Genomic DNA, 16,143 nt, shown 5'->3' with positions numbered 1-16,143 from the left:
ACAGATGAAATTACAGCAAGGTGTTTAAATCATCTCAGCCATCAACTGTCCCAGTTCCTGAGGCGCCGGGTACTAAGCCCAAATCTTCCCTTTTACTGCAGCTTACCTCCTGGCCCAAAACCAGTGTCGTGTCTTCAAGGAACTCCATGAGGGCAGCTTTTCCTCATCAGGACTTCCTGCCCCCCTCTACGCAGTGGTAGCTTCATGGAGGTCTTTCGGGTTCCCTACCTCCACGCCACACACACACAGAGCAATGTAAAGGTTTTGTGATGGGCAGGGCAATCTTAACGGGTGGCTTCCTATACAGGCAGCAATTCTTGGGGGCACACATGGCTGTGCTCCCTCCTCCATGTGCCCTCTCTACCAGCAAGGGATCTTCATGGAAAGACACTCCTCCTCATCCCAAACAGCAACGAAAGGGAGGATCCCACTGGGTAGAAGGATCTCTCCTGCGTGCCACTTGCACAGCACCTTGCTGGGAGATTTGAGGGAAAGGACCCTGTAGCTAGACAATCACAGCCCCCGAATAGCCATTTCCCTTTGCAGATGCAAACTGATTTCTCTGGAGATAGAACATGTGAAATAAGGGGCCAGAAGAGGTTGACAGCATGTCTCAGTGCATGGTATGGATGCTGAGAGGCAAGGGACTGTCCCCTTTCTAGACTATCCCACCTCAGAAGATGGTGCCATGGGGGCGGCATTACCTCAGAGGGGATATCCTTAAACTCATCCAGGCAGTTTAGGATGATGATATCCCCGTCATTTTTGGCTGCAACTCCAGACTCACTGACGCATTTAAGGAGCTGCCGGATCTCACTGTAGTTCTGCTGCTTCACCAGCACCTTGGCCACTTTACTGTACACAGCTGCAGCCTCCAGCTGGAAGTCCTGAAGTGGGAAAATGGAAAGCATCAAAGCAGCATGTTCAGTCATGGCAGATTCTACCAAGCCTGCCCAGAGGAGGAGCACTGTGCTGCTAGAAGAACAGAATGTGGCTCAAGTACAGTCCACACTGCTCTAAAACGCAGCCCATTGCCACCCTCATTTTCCATACAGAAGTACAGCCCTCAGGGCAAGAGGGCCCAGCATGCCACTTTGCTCGGGAAGGCCAGGTCACTCAGATCACAGTGGGACCCTAGTCTCCAGAGGCCACTCCTTTGCACTGAAAATCTGGGCAGCTGCAGTCTGCTCCACTCCATGCAAGGCAGACTCTCCCCTTGCACTCCCACCAAGTTACTAATGTGGGTCCTTCTCAGCTAAGCACCTGGGCTACTAGTACCATGCTGGCAAGTATCTCAGCCTCAGCCATCCACACATGCTGGAGACACATTTCCAAAAAAACAGTTTCCAATTAAATACTTTCTGCTCCCTGGATGAGCAGGCTTTGGGAACAGCATTGCGCCAGCTCTGGGCCTGTTTCTTCACTGCCTCCATATCCTGCGCAGTCACTGACACCTGTGCAGAGTGGGTGTCAAATGCTACCAAATCTGAATTCTCCATTCATACCTGGGGTAGCACTTTGCACAGTGTGAATGACTGAAGAAGATGCAAGGCAGTGGAGAACGCTGCTTGGTTACTCTGGGAGAGCAGCAGGGAGGAAGGGAATGCATTGCTAACTCTGTGGATGAACAAGGAGGCAAGTTAATTGGCTCTGAAGAGACCAGACCCATCTCTCAGGAGAGCAGGCAGTGCCCTAGTTTTCTCTTCATATGGTGCATGGAGCCCCTTCCTTCACTTGTTCTCTCCCATCAGGGTGCCCCCTCTCTAATCTCCTCTCCTTCAGTGAATGAGCGGGCACCAATTTACTCAGATGCACAGCAAGACAGCCTTCTGGCTGATCTAGAGATCTCAGAACTGCCAGCATGACATTGAGACACAGACAGAGGAACCTTGAAAATTAAGCTCTACTCCCTCACACACTCACACTCACAGCCTCCCCCAGCTTAATTGGATCTGGAAGTTGACGTCAGTGACTCTCTAAACTAAAAGCTGGCCAGGCAGTTCATTTCCAGGGCGAAGGGGGGTCCCTGACAATGCATGGAGGTTTAGAACCTACATAATTGATTGGTCTGTATTTTACACAAACATGGGGACTGATCTGAAACTTGTGTTTTCCCCACTTGATGCAAAGGGTCTGGTAATAAACAGTGGTGCTTTACAGGAGTGAGATCAACCTTACATGCAGCAACTTCTTAGGTTTTCCATACCTGGAGAACTCTGAATGCAATTCCAAAACCTTCTTCAATGTTCTTCCCTTCCAGCATGACCTGTGAAGAAATTTCCAACATTAGACACAGGGGAAAGTGAGACATTCCCATTTGGTTATGTGTAGAAAACTCACAAGGAAATGAAGTCACTTGTACAAAAGTAGCCCAGGTATTTTACTGCCTCTTGCCTGAGTTCAGCACTGCAATACTGTTTGCCAAAAGGCAATTTACCGCCTTGTTAAGAAGTGTCTCTAACAATGGGAGGCAGCATGATCCAGAGAGGGAGAGGCAAAGACATGAGTTCTGTTGTCAGGTGCCCCATGGTAGTCAAGTTACTTAAACTTCTCTCCACCTGTAACATAAGGATAAGGATACTTACCTACCTTTAAAATGCACTGAGAGCTACAACTGGAAAGTACCTTTTGTATTATTTGAGAGTCCAGATGAGTGCTCCAGGCCCCCAAATCATCCTTTAATCCACAGAGCAGGTCAAGTTAAGGCAGCAAATGTTATGTTTTAAATAGCAGCTAGTACCTTGCCAGCTACATCCATCTTCATTTGATTGTTTCCAAAGAGAGTGGGCAAGTTTGAGCCAGTTATCTGAGAGGTCCCCGAACTCTCACACCGATGCAGGAACTTGGTGACTTCCATCTGTAGCTCAACTGTATTGATGTGCCTAGATTGGGAAAAAAATTCTCATTTATCTGGGTACAGAGACGCATTTACACAACTATTAATGAAGTGCACCATCCACAAATTATTACATTACTGAAAGTGTCTCAAAAGGTAGATGTGTCTCTAACAAAATTAAAAATGGCTATTTTAGCTGCTGTTTGACTTGGGCATAGAGTAATTTTAACGTTAGCTCCTTCTGTCTCACCCCATCTGCAGCACTGAAGTGCCCTCCAGAACTGCATAGGAAACGTGCATTACGAGTACTCACGTGAAGTTCAGTGTTACACACACTGACCAGCTGTGGATCTCTAACAACTCCTCCCAGACACACACAAAAAGACTAATTTTTATTAAGCTGCAGCCAAGTGTGAAAAAGTTTCAGTAACTTTAGATGAAAATAAACCTTAAGAAAACTGTAGTTATAGACACCCCAAAAGTTAGAAACAGAGGACTAAACTTCTAACAACATTTTAAAGTTTGGAAATTCAGTTAACCATCTAACTCTTACTTCTAAGGCTCGCATCTAGCTCTGCTACTATACAGGCAATAAGTTTAGCAAACAAAATGTAAATTGTATAGACTATGCCCATATCGGTTTTGCCTAAATACAGGAGGGTAGATGGTACAGGGACTGACATTCTGTCACTTGAGGCTTGTCTTGACCAGGAAGAGCGGTGCTTCCCGTATACCATAGTAGGAAAAAGGTCAATTTTGGGCTGGGTTTAGTATGTGAGCTAAGCCCAACCTAAACTCAACCAGTTTTCCTAATCAAGACAAGTCTCAAGTGCAACCTCATTCCCAGAACTTCTTCATTTCCTGTTTTGCAGATACCTTGATACATCAGTGGCCGTCATTTTCTTCCGAAAAGTGCAAGCAGCTTTTTTCCTTCCGGAACTCCTTGAAACCTCCTGCAGGTAGACTTTGAGGTGGTCCTTGACCTTCAGGAGCCATTTCTGTTGGTCTCCCAGCTCTGTGTAAGACTTTGCCTTGTGAGTGAAGAATCTAATGCAGGTCATGGCAGCACGGACATGATCCTCGAACAAACAAGTAATGAACTTTTAAAAGGGGGATCATTTGACAACAAGGCTATGACCTATGATGTTGAGAAACACTATAAGAATCTCAGAAGCGGAGAAGACTGAGAGCATCCATAGGCAGAACATCTTCATAGCTACTTTGACTGTTGGTACTAAAATGCTCACACAAAGCAAACATTATGGTTCCCTAAGAGGACATACAATTAAAGCAACAGATAAGATGGTGCAACAAGACCAGATTCATGACAATAAGCACAGCAGATATGAATAGACAGTATTGCCTGGGGTCTTCCTAAGATCAGAAAAGTTCCTACCAGCTTATATTCAATAAAAATTAAGCAAGCAAAAGACATACTATGTATCCACAAAGCACAAGGACTTCAGTTAGAAAATGCGAAACAGGAAACAACTGCAGACATGGACTCTGCAGTTACTCTCTCACTTAAAAAGAAAAGGAGTACTTGTGGCACCTTAGAGACTAACAAATTTATTTGAGCATAAGCTTTCGTGAGCTACAGCTCACTTCATCGGAGCATCCCAGGGAATTCACAGAAAACATAACGTGACCAAGGCACAGAGTTTAACACCCAAGTAAAATTGCTGAATAGAGTGATACTATTCACTATTTCAGCAATAAAGGGGGGGCCACACACCCCACCCTTACCTTCATAAACTGCTGCAGTTCATACAGAATGTGGTAGTAGTTCTTTTTCTGCAAGTGTTTGCAGGCTGCAATCAGGTAGATGCCCCAGCTCTCCAGACTTGGATCAATGGTTTCCAGCAAGTTCTCCAACATGTGCAGTTTCCCACTTTTATAACTTGGGACAAAGATCCCTTCAATGAACACTTCCGGCGGGCTCTCCTACAGTGGGAAGAAGGGAGCTTGAGGTGAATCAGCTGCAGGAATTGGCTTTTCTCTTGCCACTGAAGGGAATACCAGTGACAGAGAGGTTAACCCTACATTCTGAGCACAGGCAGGCACCCAGCAAATTGCCGGCTTTGAACTGTTTTTTAAAGGGGTGCTACCATGTTGTTTAATCACTGCATTCAGGGTAGTGACTGGGTTTGCTAATTTTTTTTAAAAACCACTGCACAGCACAAGTTACAGAACCCGGTATGCACAGAAATGTTTTAACAAAAAATACATTTGGTGGAAACAGGTTAACTTTTCAGTGGAATCCTTCCCCTGCAGTGGTGAGAGCCTCAGCACCAAAACAACCTTGCACTGCTGTAAGAGAACCGGAAAGTGAGAACTGCCATTTGAAGTCTCTCTGTCCAAGTTGCGGTAGGAAGTTTTCAAGCTAAAATTGTTTTGAATTACCTGAAAAATTTTACTGGTGGAAAACTGCTTGTGCACCACTGGGCACTCAAAAGCAAGCAGATTTTTCTTTAAAAAACAAAACACAATTCACTTCTAAGCTAAGAACAAAAAGGATATGTTCAAAAGGTAACTGAGAATAAGGGCTTTGAAAGGACCTTCTCAATTCTAACTACAGCAATCACACTGGTGATAATAAAGAGAAACCAGAGTTGATAAGGCCACTTAAACAATTACCTATTAATAAGCCAGTTAACAGATTAATAATGGAATAATAAAAATGGAAAAAACAGAATAATGGAGTTAGGTATGTCAATCAGTATGTTCTACATCAAATGTATTTCAATTCTAATAGGCCAACGAACCAGCTAAAATCCCACACACTCCAGAAGTTTTAAGTATTTTTCAGTAGCTTTCATGTTGGTAAGAGCTGGTGGATTGATAGTATTGGAGGAGAACAGAGAATGGCTCTCTTCTCTAGCCTTCCCTACTTTGGCAAGGGGATGGGGCAATAATAATTTCAAGATGGAACAGTGCTGGTTAATGTTCTACATGACACAGATGTTCAGTCATTTGGAATAAATCCACAGAAGACTGGACAATGAGAACATAAATAGTGAAAGCTCAGAGGAAATAGAGCATGCTGGATTTTGAATTCAGTCATTATATATACTGTACTATCCTGGTCACCATCTTGGATTTGCTTGGAAGGGAGAAGTCCTCCTAATGCTTTCAGATCTCCAATTTAGATGATACAAGAGCAGATTCTGACACTGCCAGCAGAATTCTTTACTCACCTTATTTAACAAATGCAGAAGTGCTTCTCGCATGCAGTCATGTCTCATGTAGAAGCTAATGATTGCTAGGTTGGTGCCATAAGTGTGTAAATAGAACAAGCACTCCTGATAGTAGCTGTTGTGTTGGATCTTCCCTTCGGACATCATCTCCAGAGACAGGCTTCGTGTCCTCAGGGTTGCTTCCAGGTCTCTCAGTGTGGCAAAGTAGTCATCATCCTGCTATTAAGACAGAGAATCAATGACATGGGATTGTCCAGGAACGATTAACAGGAAGACTATTCTGCAGAGCCTCTCTAGGGTTAGTGTGTATCAGCCAACCCCCTCTCTTTTTCTACTGTGGTATACATGGGATGAAACTCCAGCCATATTACTGGATAGGGAAACTGTATTCAAACCTTGCGAGCAGCAATGATGCTTAAACATGACTGCAGCTACTGTGGTTCTGTTCCCAATATGAATGGGTCCTTATAGGAGGTTTGTTTTTTTAAAGATATTTCCACTGCTGATAGAGACTTCTGATAAAACAGCAAGTCAGAGACTAAAGTGCATATTTGCTGAAGACCAGAAATTTTAGGAGAACAAATATATAATTCAAAGCTTTAATTGGGGCCTGAATTTTAGTTAGTACCTAATTATAGCTTACAGTAAACTCAAACTATATAAATTCTAAAAGGAACATTTTCAATCTGGAGGTTCTGACGTCTCAAGTTTCACCCTCAACTATTACATGACATTGTACAGATGGATGGAACTTAGTCTCTTCATAAAGACACTTTCTATGCTCTGTAATAAAGATATAAAAAGTTGGTTTAATTACAAAATCAATGCTAATCAAAAGAGACTGATAAGGGTTTTTTGGTGGTGGTGTTGTTAAAGCAAATCTAGTGCTGGCAACAGATTCTAAATTGTGAGTCTGGGAAACTAAAGTTCTCCAGCCACACAACAGAGAATTGATACCAAAAATGCAGGCTTCTTAATAATGACCTTTGTCACAGTACCACAAGTTAATTTGGAAGGGCTGCACCAGTGATGGTGGAAGGAAAGAGGAGTGTGTCTTCTAGGACTCATACAATCCTTGCTGCCTCTAACTGAGATCAGCAAGGGGGGAAATTAGTGCCACTTCTGATACATAGTGACATGGACACCAGTTCATTAAGAGCTAGACTGAGACCTCCACCCCATTTCACATTGGCCTCCAAACAGCAGTCAGATGGGCTTCTGCATTACTGCATAACCTTCAAAAGATGAGCTTCTTCCCCATCTACTGGGCACAACACTACACAAACAGAATCCCATCATTCTGCTGTCAGTCAGTGACTGGGGGGTGCAGCCAGTGGGGCTTCTGCACAGGCTTCAGTATTTGTGGTGCAAATCCTCACACCATCTGCTCCACATGCAAGTCATGTCAAAAAGACAAAAGCAGCCGCAAAATACTACTCCAGCATTAACCCCTATAATATGCTATGGATGTCCCCTCTCCCCCGGTCGAATCATGTTCTTCCTAAAGAACTGTGCCAAAGCCTCAGGACTTTGACAGTTTTGGTACAGTTCTCCAGAACAGGTAGAATAGCCTCTTACCACCAGGAGTATGGGTTTCACAGTGGACTCCAGATATTGTATCACATCTTGGACTAGCCTTGAGCCATGATTCAACTGGTTCAGATCAAAGGGTGACTTTAAGCATCGGCTGAATTTCTCTCTTGCTGAACTTAAGTTCCCAGCTTTAAGGCAAGCCATACCCCAGGCATGCCATGCGCCACCTGGATCCAGCCCAGTCTTTGTAGAAACCTAAACCCCAAAGCATTAGTTAGTAGTACATAATACAGAGAAGCACAGGAGAAGCAGATAATTACACCCCTAATCTAAATCTGGGACCTTCCATTGCCCAAAGAAAAAATGTCTTCTTGTACACTAAGAAATGCCTTTATCAGTTCCACATTAGTGACCTTAAATACCAGCTACTGAACTACCCACAAACTCTGATTATGGAAGGATTTTCCGATTGCAAATGTAATGGAAGAGTTTAATCAATCACCGGTCAAGGAAAGTTCAATCCAACAGTTTTTACATTCATAAAGGTAAAGTAATTTTCCCCTTCATAGTAGATTTTATATAGTTTTATTACAAGAACAAAACAACACTAAACAGGTTTGTGGTTTAAAAAGTGATACGAAGTGTTAGTGGTTTTCTGTTTACAGACTTGATGATGCTTCATGGAAACATTTTGGCAACATTCATTTTCACACAAATCTGCTGATAGAAAACTTCATCCCACAGTTTCTTTAGCAGAGATGTTCGCATGTAAACAGAAACCATTTTTGTTTAACAGTTCATCTGCTCATGCTGCTTATTCCCTACTAGGGATCCTAATCCTGTTTGTGTCATCATAATCCTCTTCATAATAATTGCGATGCCACAACCAGAGGCTTATGAAATCAATGGGGTAGGGAGGCAAAATGCAGAAGATAAGCCATATGACCAGATGAGCTGTCAAGGTTTTATCATTGTCTCATAAGTGAATGTTTTTCAAAGTTGTCCGTCCTAGCAGGCCTCAGAGTCCTTAAGTACAAATCAAATCACAGAAAGGAAAGATCTATTAGGCTGAATGTCCTAGCTCCCCTACCAATGCAAGTTTGTTCCTGACAGTGCATTTTTAGTTTTTTGCCTGTCCTAATTGGAATTGGATGAAATGATGGGGTTCACATCACTCCCTTTGGCAGACTGTTCCCAAGCAGAATGCAGCTCACTGTTAAACTGAGCATCTGAAAATATTTCCTAAGTTTTTCCTTTTTTAATCACATCCCATTGTACTTTAATATCAGAGATCACATAAATTAAGTTTGGTAGGGAAAGCAAGCCATCTAAGACGATTTAAAAAAAGGGGGGGGTTAACACCTTCATCCCCCCGTTCTTGTTACCTCAACAGCTAACTGATAGTATTCTGCTTCCAAAAGCCGATTCCTTAGCCTCGTTACTGCTGCAGGCTGCAGAATCTGATCCAAAGATGGTACATGGCGATAGGCAGCAGCAACTAAAATATTCAGCACATCCACCTTGCTGATGTAACTGTTTGGAAGGAAGCAGGAATGAAGTGAGTGGGCACGTGCACACACAGCATATCACTATACTCTAAGGCTCATTAGCAAGGATCTTCAAAGCCCTTATGCCTGTAGTATCTTTTACATTGGTGATTCCCAACCAGTGGTACTTCCAAATTTGTCTCTGGTACTCTAACTCTACTTCCCTTCCTTAAGGCACTATCCTAGAGCCATTTTCCTGCTCCGGCTAGCTGCTTCTCATTCAACCAGACTGGCTAATACAGCCTGTGGAAACACTAACCAGTACTGTCAAGTCTGGTTTTGTGGTACATTTACCTGAACAGCTGGGACCCCTTGCATTGCACTTCCCACTCTATTCTGCCTTACACTGATGCCCCAGGAAGGAATAAAATTCAAATGCCTGACAAGTACCATTGTAAAAGCCTAAACTAAACAAGCGTCTGAAAACAAGCAAAATGTTAAGCTTAAAAAAAATCTCCCATAGTAAAAGCAGCAAGTTTAAAGTCAGGGAGATTTATTCCCATCTACTCCAAGAGTCTAGTATTCCCAATAGTGATTTTGTGGATAAACAGGTCACTCTCTAGCCTCTAGAGAGGTTAGTCCAGCACCATTCACCACCACTTTAATTCATTAAAGGAAGGCTAAGAGCTCCAACGAATCCAAAAGGACAGCTGGCAACTTACCTGTCACACAAAGCTAGATCCTGGCTCCTTCCAGCTTTTACAAACATCATCTTGGCACTGAAAAGCAGCTGTTTCATGATGTCCATGAGAAGCCCAGCATCCACTTCAGGGTTAATCAGACCCTGGGACAATTTACAGCAGCGCTGTATCAGCTGGTGGCCACATGCTGTGCTATCTGAGTGCAGACTGAGGATGGAAATACACAAGGAAGAACTAGGGGCCTGTCAATTAAGAGTAAAGAAAGACCCAAGAGCTTGTAAATGGACACTACAACAGCACTTAATAGAATTCTAAAGGGAACTGGTTACATTAGACTCACCTCTCTGTCTCTCAAGCTCTTACCTGTTCATAATAAAATTCGTTACGCACAATTTCATTTTCATCTTCACTCAGAGAAAGAAGCCACTCAAGTTCAGTTGCCTTGGGTACTCTCATCACTACAGAGCAATCCAAACCTCCGTTACCACAGGTCTGTACTGCTGAGAAAGAGGAATCAGTTAATCAAAATCATCCTGGAAGGGGCAGAAAATCAGGCAGAAAGCATGTCACAAAGTTATTCTGTATGCTTTATCATCAGAGCTACCTGTGCTGTTCTCAGCACACACTCCAGAAGTTAGAGGGATGAAACAATCTCACCTATACAACACGCACAGCACAGAACCACAGAAAGCAGCTACTGCATATGCTCAGTAGCAGATTTCCACTCCCAAACATCAATTTCTATACTGTCTAAAATATTTCCTCAATAAACACCCATATCCCCAATTCAGGGTATTTTTAACTCTTTTGGTGCCACTCCATTACAGTATACCCACCTTCTTTTTTGACCACCTGTGAGCTACAATATTTATGTTTTTTTGTCAGAAGATCGGTGGAGATAAGTGCTCTGTGGGTGGTGGAAGGGAAGTCACTGAGGCTGAGAAGGGGAATGAATAAACGGATTATAGATGAAGCACTAAATGACTTACCAACTTATTTATTTGCTTTTTAGGATTTGCACTGATGGACTGTGCAGCCCAGAAACCTTAACTCAAATCTGGAAAAAAGTTCCAGTAGTTCTGGAGCAATGCCAAAACAGTACTGTTAGTTTGAGGGACCAGACCAATGAGTTTTTAAAGGTCCAGTATCTCAAAGTGAGATTGCTAAGAGTATCTGCTCCAATCCCTGGAAAGCTAGGGATCTCAGATTTCAAGTGATATATAGCATTAATTTCTAGCCCTGGTACTGTAATTCATGAGATATGGGAGCATGAAAACCAGGTCATTCTGATTACTATCTGGCTTTTTGGTCCCAAATTTAATTCTGAGCTGAGAATCTCTCCCATCAAAATTGACATATGCTGTAGTCAGACCAAAGCTGCAGGCCATCTTAAAGCAACTTGGGAAGCATTACCCTTCTGGTGAAGTGATTTGAGATACTAGCTGCTAAAAGTGACAACATTGAGCCACAAAAGCCAACTAACACCCCCTTTCAAAATCCAAATTCTACACCAAGCAAAGTTTTTCCCTCAAAAGGGAAAAACGCCACAGACTCCACAAAGTCCACCAAGGACTATCTATTGCTATGGACTTTATGCTATGAAACTGTCTATTGCTATGAAACATACTCCGATTGTACCATGACAGGCAGCAGTAGAAAACCTTAAGATATATAGAAAATTATGTCCAAACTGAACTGGAAGATAACAGATGGCAATCAGAACAAGCCCATTTTAAAAGCGTGAGTGACATCTATGTTCTTAATATCCTTATTCAGCAAAACATCCCCATAGTCCCACAAAGTCAGTATCACTTTGCTGCATCACTCTGCTCTGGTTCTTCCCATGCTAAGTCTGAGAGGCTGTACAAGTCCCATGCAGCTGTCCTTGTTGCCATGCTCAAGAGGAGCTACACAAGTCCAATGAAATGATGTGCACTAAATACTGGACACAAATGAAAGACTGAACAAAGTAATGAAGACAAAGATCTTCCAGCAGCAACTGACCAGAAGTTCCATTTTCAATTGCTTCAGTCTGAAGTATTTATCTTTGTATTTATTAGACATCTGATACTAGCTGCTCTTCGCCTGACCATTGTAGCTCCTCTGGAGCACAGCAACAAGACCTGCTTTTGACAATAAACAGCCTGTCACACTTCACTGGGAGAGAGGAAAATACTAGCTTGTATTTATGGTTTGTGGAACTATTGAGAAGCTTTAAAAAGTTTTATGTTTTAACCTTAGTTACTAGAAGAATTTCAGTATTTCAACTAGCACCCATACTTCGTGGGCCCTTTTCTCATGACCTGCCAGACCTGGAAATGTTCTGGAAGACTAGAACAAATGCTTGCAAGATCCACAGGTCCTAGACCAGCAGCCAGAGAGAAAAATACTTCAACTTTTATAATGATGTACTTTGAGATCCTTTGCATGAAGATGCTTGAGAAGAGCAAAGTGCTTTTATAAATACGAATGAAGTCTCACAACACTATTGAAAGACGGGGAAATTGAGGCACAGAGCGGTTAAGTGACTGGTCATACAATTAGACAGTGTCAGAGCTGGAATTGGAACCCAGCAGCTCAATCCTCAACTCCATTCATAGTTTCCTGCATGACTGACTTCAGACCAATGATAGTTGAAAACAGCAGAGATTTTATTACTGGAAGTGCTGTTGGATCCTTTAGCTACAACACAGCTTCCAGCTTATTAGCAATTGTCATACAAAGATGACAATCGTACACATTAAAAGCAGAAATTGAACGTTACTTTGTTCTCACCTTCCATCAAGTCTTGATCTTCCTCTTTTGTGCTGTAAAACAGAGAGACAGAAGCTTCATACCCATTCCAACACACTGAGGAAAGAGTGATTAAAGCCTGGCAGTTAAGAAAATGGCTCGTTCAATATTGCTAACATTTTCGTAGCATTAGTTATAAAAAATAATTGATGACCTCTCCCCTCCCCAAAAAATATACAGATGGAAAAATAAGTATGTGGCACTAAGAACATTTCACCAACATTAAATAATTATTCCTTATAACCTCCAGAAGGAAAGGTGTTGTATCTATTAAACAGGCAGTAAGGAGTTAAGAGACTTGCTTAAGGGCAAAGAAGAAGTGTGTGTCAGAGATGAGATTAAAACTCAGGAGTTCCTGGCATCCAGTTCTCTGCTCTGCCCCCAGATTATGCTACCTCACACACCACCAGCCACAGTACAGAAAGAACAAGAAATACTCAAATCCTTTATCGTCCAACCTACTTGTCCCCCTTTGGCTTCCTTGCCCCACACAAACAAAATTTAGGGCCCTGTTAATGTATTTGGAAATGCCACAAGCTCCCCTGATTTACTGCTCATTCTTCCCTCATGTACCATTTCAAAACTGCACTGTGCTCATCTCTTCCCAGTAGGTCCACTGATAGCAGGGCAGAGAGGTGACTGCTCTCCCACTTCTCCTCACCACATCCTCCACCAGCTCAATGAGTCTGTATGAAATGAGTTTCAGTCCCATTTTCAGGGGAAAACATCCACATCACAAAACCCTTCATCATTACTGGCCCCTTCATCGGCAATCTCAAGGGCTACTTAATCCACAGCCTCATTTCTGAATCCATGGAGGTGGCTCTTTCTGGTCAGATTAAAGCACAGTGCTTGCACTGCTGTACTTATGCTGTCTCACACACATACAGAGCTGGGAAGAGGGGTACATGGAACTATGCAGAACTTGTATGCAAGGACTTACATGCTCGTGTCTTGGGCTAAGACAGGTGGACAATGCTTGCTGTAGTAGCTGTAGCACTGGTCACATACACGAGCTGGATTTTCTCTACAAGCTTCCACCACCATTTTCTTGGTAGAGCAAGAACTGCACACCAACCTCCCACAACGTCTGCAGTGATGGCGCCTATTAAACTGAGACACAAGAGAGGTTATGCTTAATTGGAAGAGTGTAGTAGATTAGCAGCTGACATTTCCTTCTTTTATTAGAGCCACTCAGCTCATAGGTGAATTTACCCTATTAAAAACAATGAACAGCAAAGAGCAAATAATTTCTGTTCATCTCAGGCTTCAAAAATCTCTAAGGTCTGCCCACTGATTGTTTTTCTCCCAAAGGTGGTGATGGCAGGGAGGGACAATGTGCCCAATTGGGACTAGCTTGCCGAAGTCTGGCTTTTCAGCTTTTAGCTCTCCAGATGCAGAAGTTCCGTAGACTGTCTTTGACTGGAAAAGAACAAGATGACATTCCACAAGAGCCTTAGCAGTTTACTTTCCCAGGATCAGTTTTCCCCTTCCTAGGCTCTACTTCTATCACTTCACCTGCCCCAGAAAGATCTTTCAGGAGCCATCAGTATAGCCTGTCACCTCAAATACATTTAAACCTCACAATCTCCCCTTCAACATCTGTTTGACTGGCAATTTGGACGGTATGAACATAATGAGGGACAAACTGCTAGCATCATGGGGGGCTCCTAGGAAACAGTCCATCTGAATTAGCTTTCATGTTAAATCACCGGCTGCAGGGAAAACAAAAAAACCAAACCACCAACACGTGCCCCACCACAGCCTTACGAGTATCTGTATTTGACCCGGGTTCCTTACCATAGTAAAACGTTCCGTTTTGCAGACCATGCATGTAATTTCAGTTTCATCGGGGATCCACTGCTGCTTTGACGGTGGCACCTCAGGTGGCACAAACTCTTGAGGAAACAGATTCCGAGGCAGGCTTCTCTCTCTCGGACTTGAAGACTGGATGATACCTTGGAGAACCAAGCCATATGTGGAATTGGATTTAGGCTGCTTAGTGGAATTTCAGAGACCAGACCACATGCTAAAGCACAGTCAGACTGACCCTCTTGGTTACCAATGAAAAGATTACTAGTACCTTTCAACCCTCCATGCTAGACATGGTACATCCTACCGTAAGGCATTCAGATGCTTTAAATAACGAGATCTTTCTTAAATGCACAAGAGGCTTCTTGGCATGTTGCAACAACATATGTTGATAGAGACTGCAAACTCTTCCAGTCACTTCAGTACCTACTACCACAGGCAAATCTTGCTTTTGTGTTTGAAGCCATACATCACTATCCCCACCACACCTGGAGAAAAGCGATCTTTGGGCTTGCTTGTGCCTTGTCATCAACCAATCTTACCTGGAGAGCCTCTACAAGGCAGGAATGCAACACCAGATACATGCGCGTTTGTACAGCTATACTCTGTGCTGCTCAGAAGTGCCAGACTGACTTTTCTTCAGCACAACAGCAACTACAACATGGGACAGCAGCAGCCTAGACTTCCACACAGTGCACCCCTGCTTCACCATCACATCATATCCTTGGCCTGGAGGAATTAATTCTGAGCAGCAAAAGGATAATTTAGTCTCCATGACCTTTCAAATCCTTGGTCTCACTACTGAGATTGCCAGCTTGGCCTCTTGTTGGTGCTATTAATTGCAGTAGTTTGTGTGATGTGGGTATTTACACAAATCAAACAGCTGTCAAATATTCACTACTAACATGGGTTGAACAGGAATTGGCTCCTGGACGTGAAAGGCAAGGGGACCCTTTACTACACCTGTAACCCATTCAAATTCCCCTCACATACTACTTCTAAAACTGAAACAACTTAAACTCCAGCTGAAGTAACATGCTCCCACTAAGAGAAAGTTACTTCATGTTCATCAGGCTGACAAGCACTGGAGTGCAGATTAATGCCAGATGCAAAAGGAAGTTAGTGATGTTCTATCAGGAGGTCAACAGATCCATGCAGGACATAAGTGAAACCCAGTATTTCATTTTCATATAATACCGGAACAGTTACAGGAGCTAGAAAGCCCAACACTAACATTTGTATCAGGAATACAAGACAAACGGATGGGTCACATCCTCCAGGCTGCTCTTCTGAATCCTTTTTCCCAGGGTCCCTATCCATGGACCACTTCCCTATCTCCAGTTCATGGTTTTTAAACACACCGTACCTGTCAAATAATGTAACCTTCTGATCATCCGTATTGCCTGATCATCGTGAAGGAGAGCATAGAAAGCTTCAGAGAAGGAAGTCAAGTGAGAGAAATACCCACCCTGCAAAACCACTACCCTCCCCCGCATACGCATAGTGAGGAGGTGCTTTACTTGAGAATGGGTCTGGTCCCAGGCCATGGCTCAGACCTCCCCCATTTATAGGAGTGGCGGGGGGAGCAGGGATCACTATGGGTATGTGTACACAGCCACCGGCAGGGAGCCTCCAGCCCAAGTTGACAGACTTGGGCTCATGCTACTGAGCTAAAAATAGCTGCGTAGACTGTGATTTGAAGTTGCAGCTCAAGCTAGAACTCGGGCTCTGAAGCCCACTCCCCTCACTTGGCTTCCGAGCCCAAGCCACAAACATCATATGAG

At 43.3% G+C, this 16,143-nt stretch overlaps 1 protein-coding gene across 1 annotated transcript in view; it reads right to left on the bottom strand.

The window, feature by feature from the left end:
* The window catches only part of ZFYVE26 (zinc finger FYVE-type containing 26), a 71,347-nt gene that overhangs the window by 3,888 nt on the left and 51,316 nt on the right, over window positions 1-16,143 (bottom strand). Inside the window, exons 29-41 of the mRNA XM_074955503.1 lie at window positions 14,348-14,505; window positions 13,491-13,660; window positions 12,530-12,561; window positions 10,118-10,254; window positions 9,776-9,996; window positions 8,952-9,099; window positions 7,612-7,821; window positions 6,034-6,252; window positions 4,583-4,780; window positions 3,713-3,915; window positions 2,741-2,882; window positions 2,207-2,266; window positions 705-887 (exon numbers count right to left, since the gene is read on the bottom strand). Coding sequence (XP_074811604.1) covers window positions 705-887; window positions 2,207-2,266; window positions 2,741-2,882; window positions 3,713-3,915; window positions 4,583-4,780; window positions 6,034-6,252; window positions 7,612-7,821; window positions 8,952-9,099; window positions 9,776-9,996; window positions 10,118-10,254; window positions 12,530-12,561; window positions 13,491-13,660; window positions 14,348-14,505 — 2,081 coding nt within the window. The remainder of the gene's footprint in view (window positions 1-704; window positions 888-2,206; window positions 2,267-2,740; window positions 2,883-3,712; window positions 3,916-4,582; window positions 4,781-6,033; window positions 6,253-7,611; window positions 7,822-8,951; window positions 9,100-9,775; window positions 9,997-10,117; window positions 10,255-12,529; window positions 12,562-13,490; window positions 13,661-14,347; window positions 14,506-16,143) is intronic.

This window comes from Natator depressus, chromosome 6, assembly GCF_965152275.1.
Source record: "Natator depressus isolate rNatDep1 chromosome 6, rNatDep2.hap1, whole genome shotgun sequence".
In the NCBI taxonomy this organism is placed as follows: Eukaryota; Metazoa; Chordata; order Testudines; family Cheloniidae; genus Natator; species Natator depressus.
Note: the sequence above shows the minus strand (reverse complement) of the source record. Positions and strands in the feature narration are given on the sequence as shown.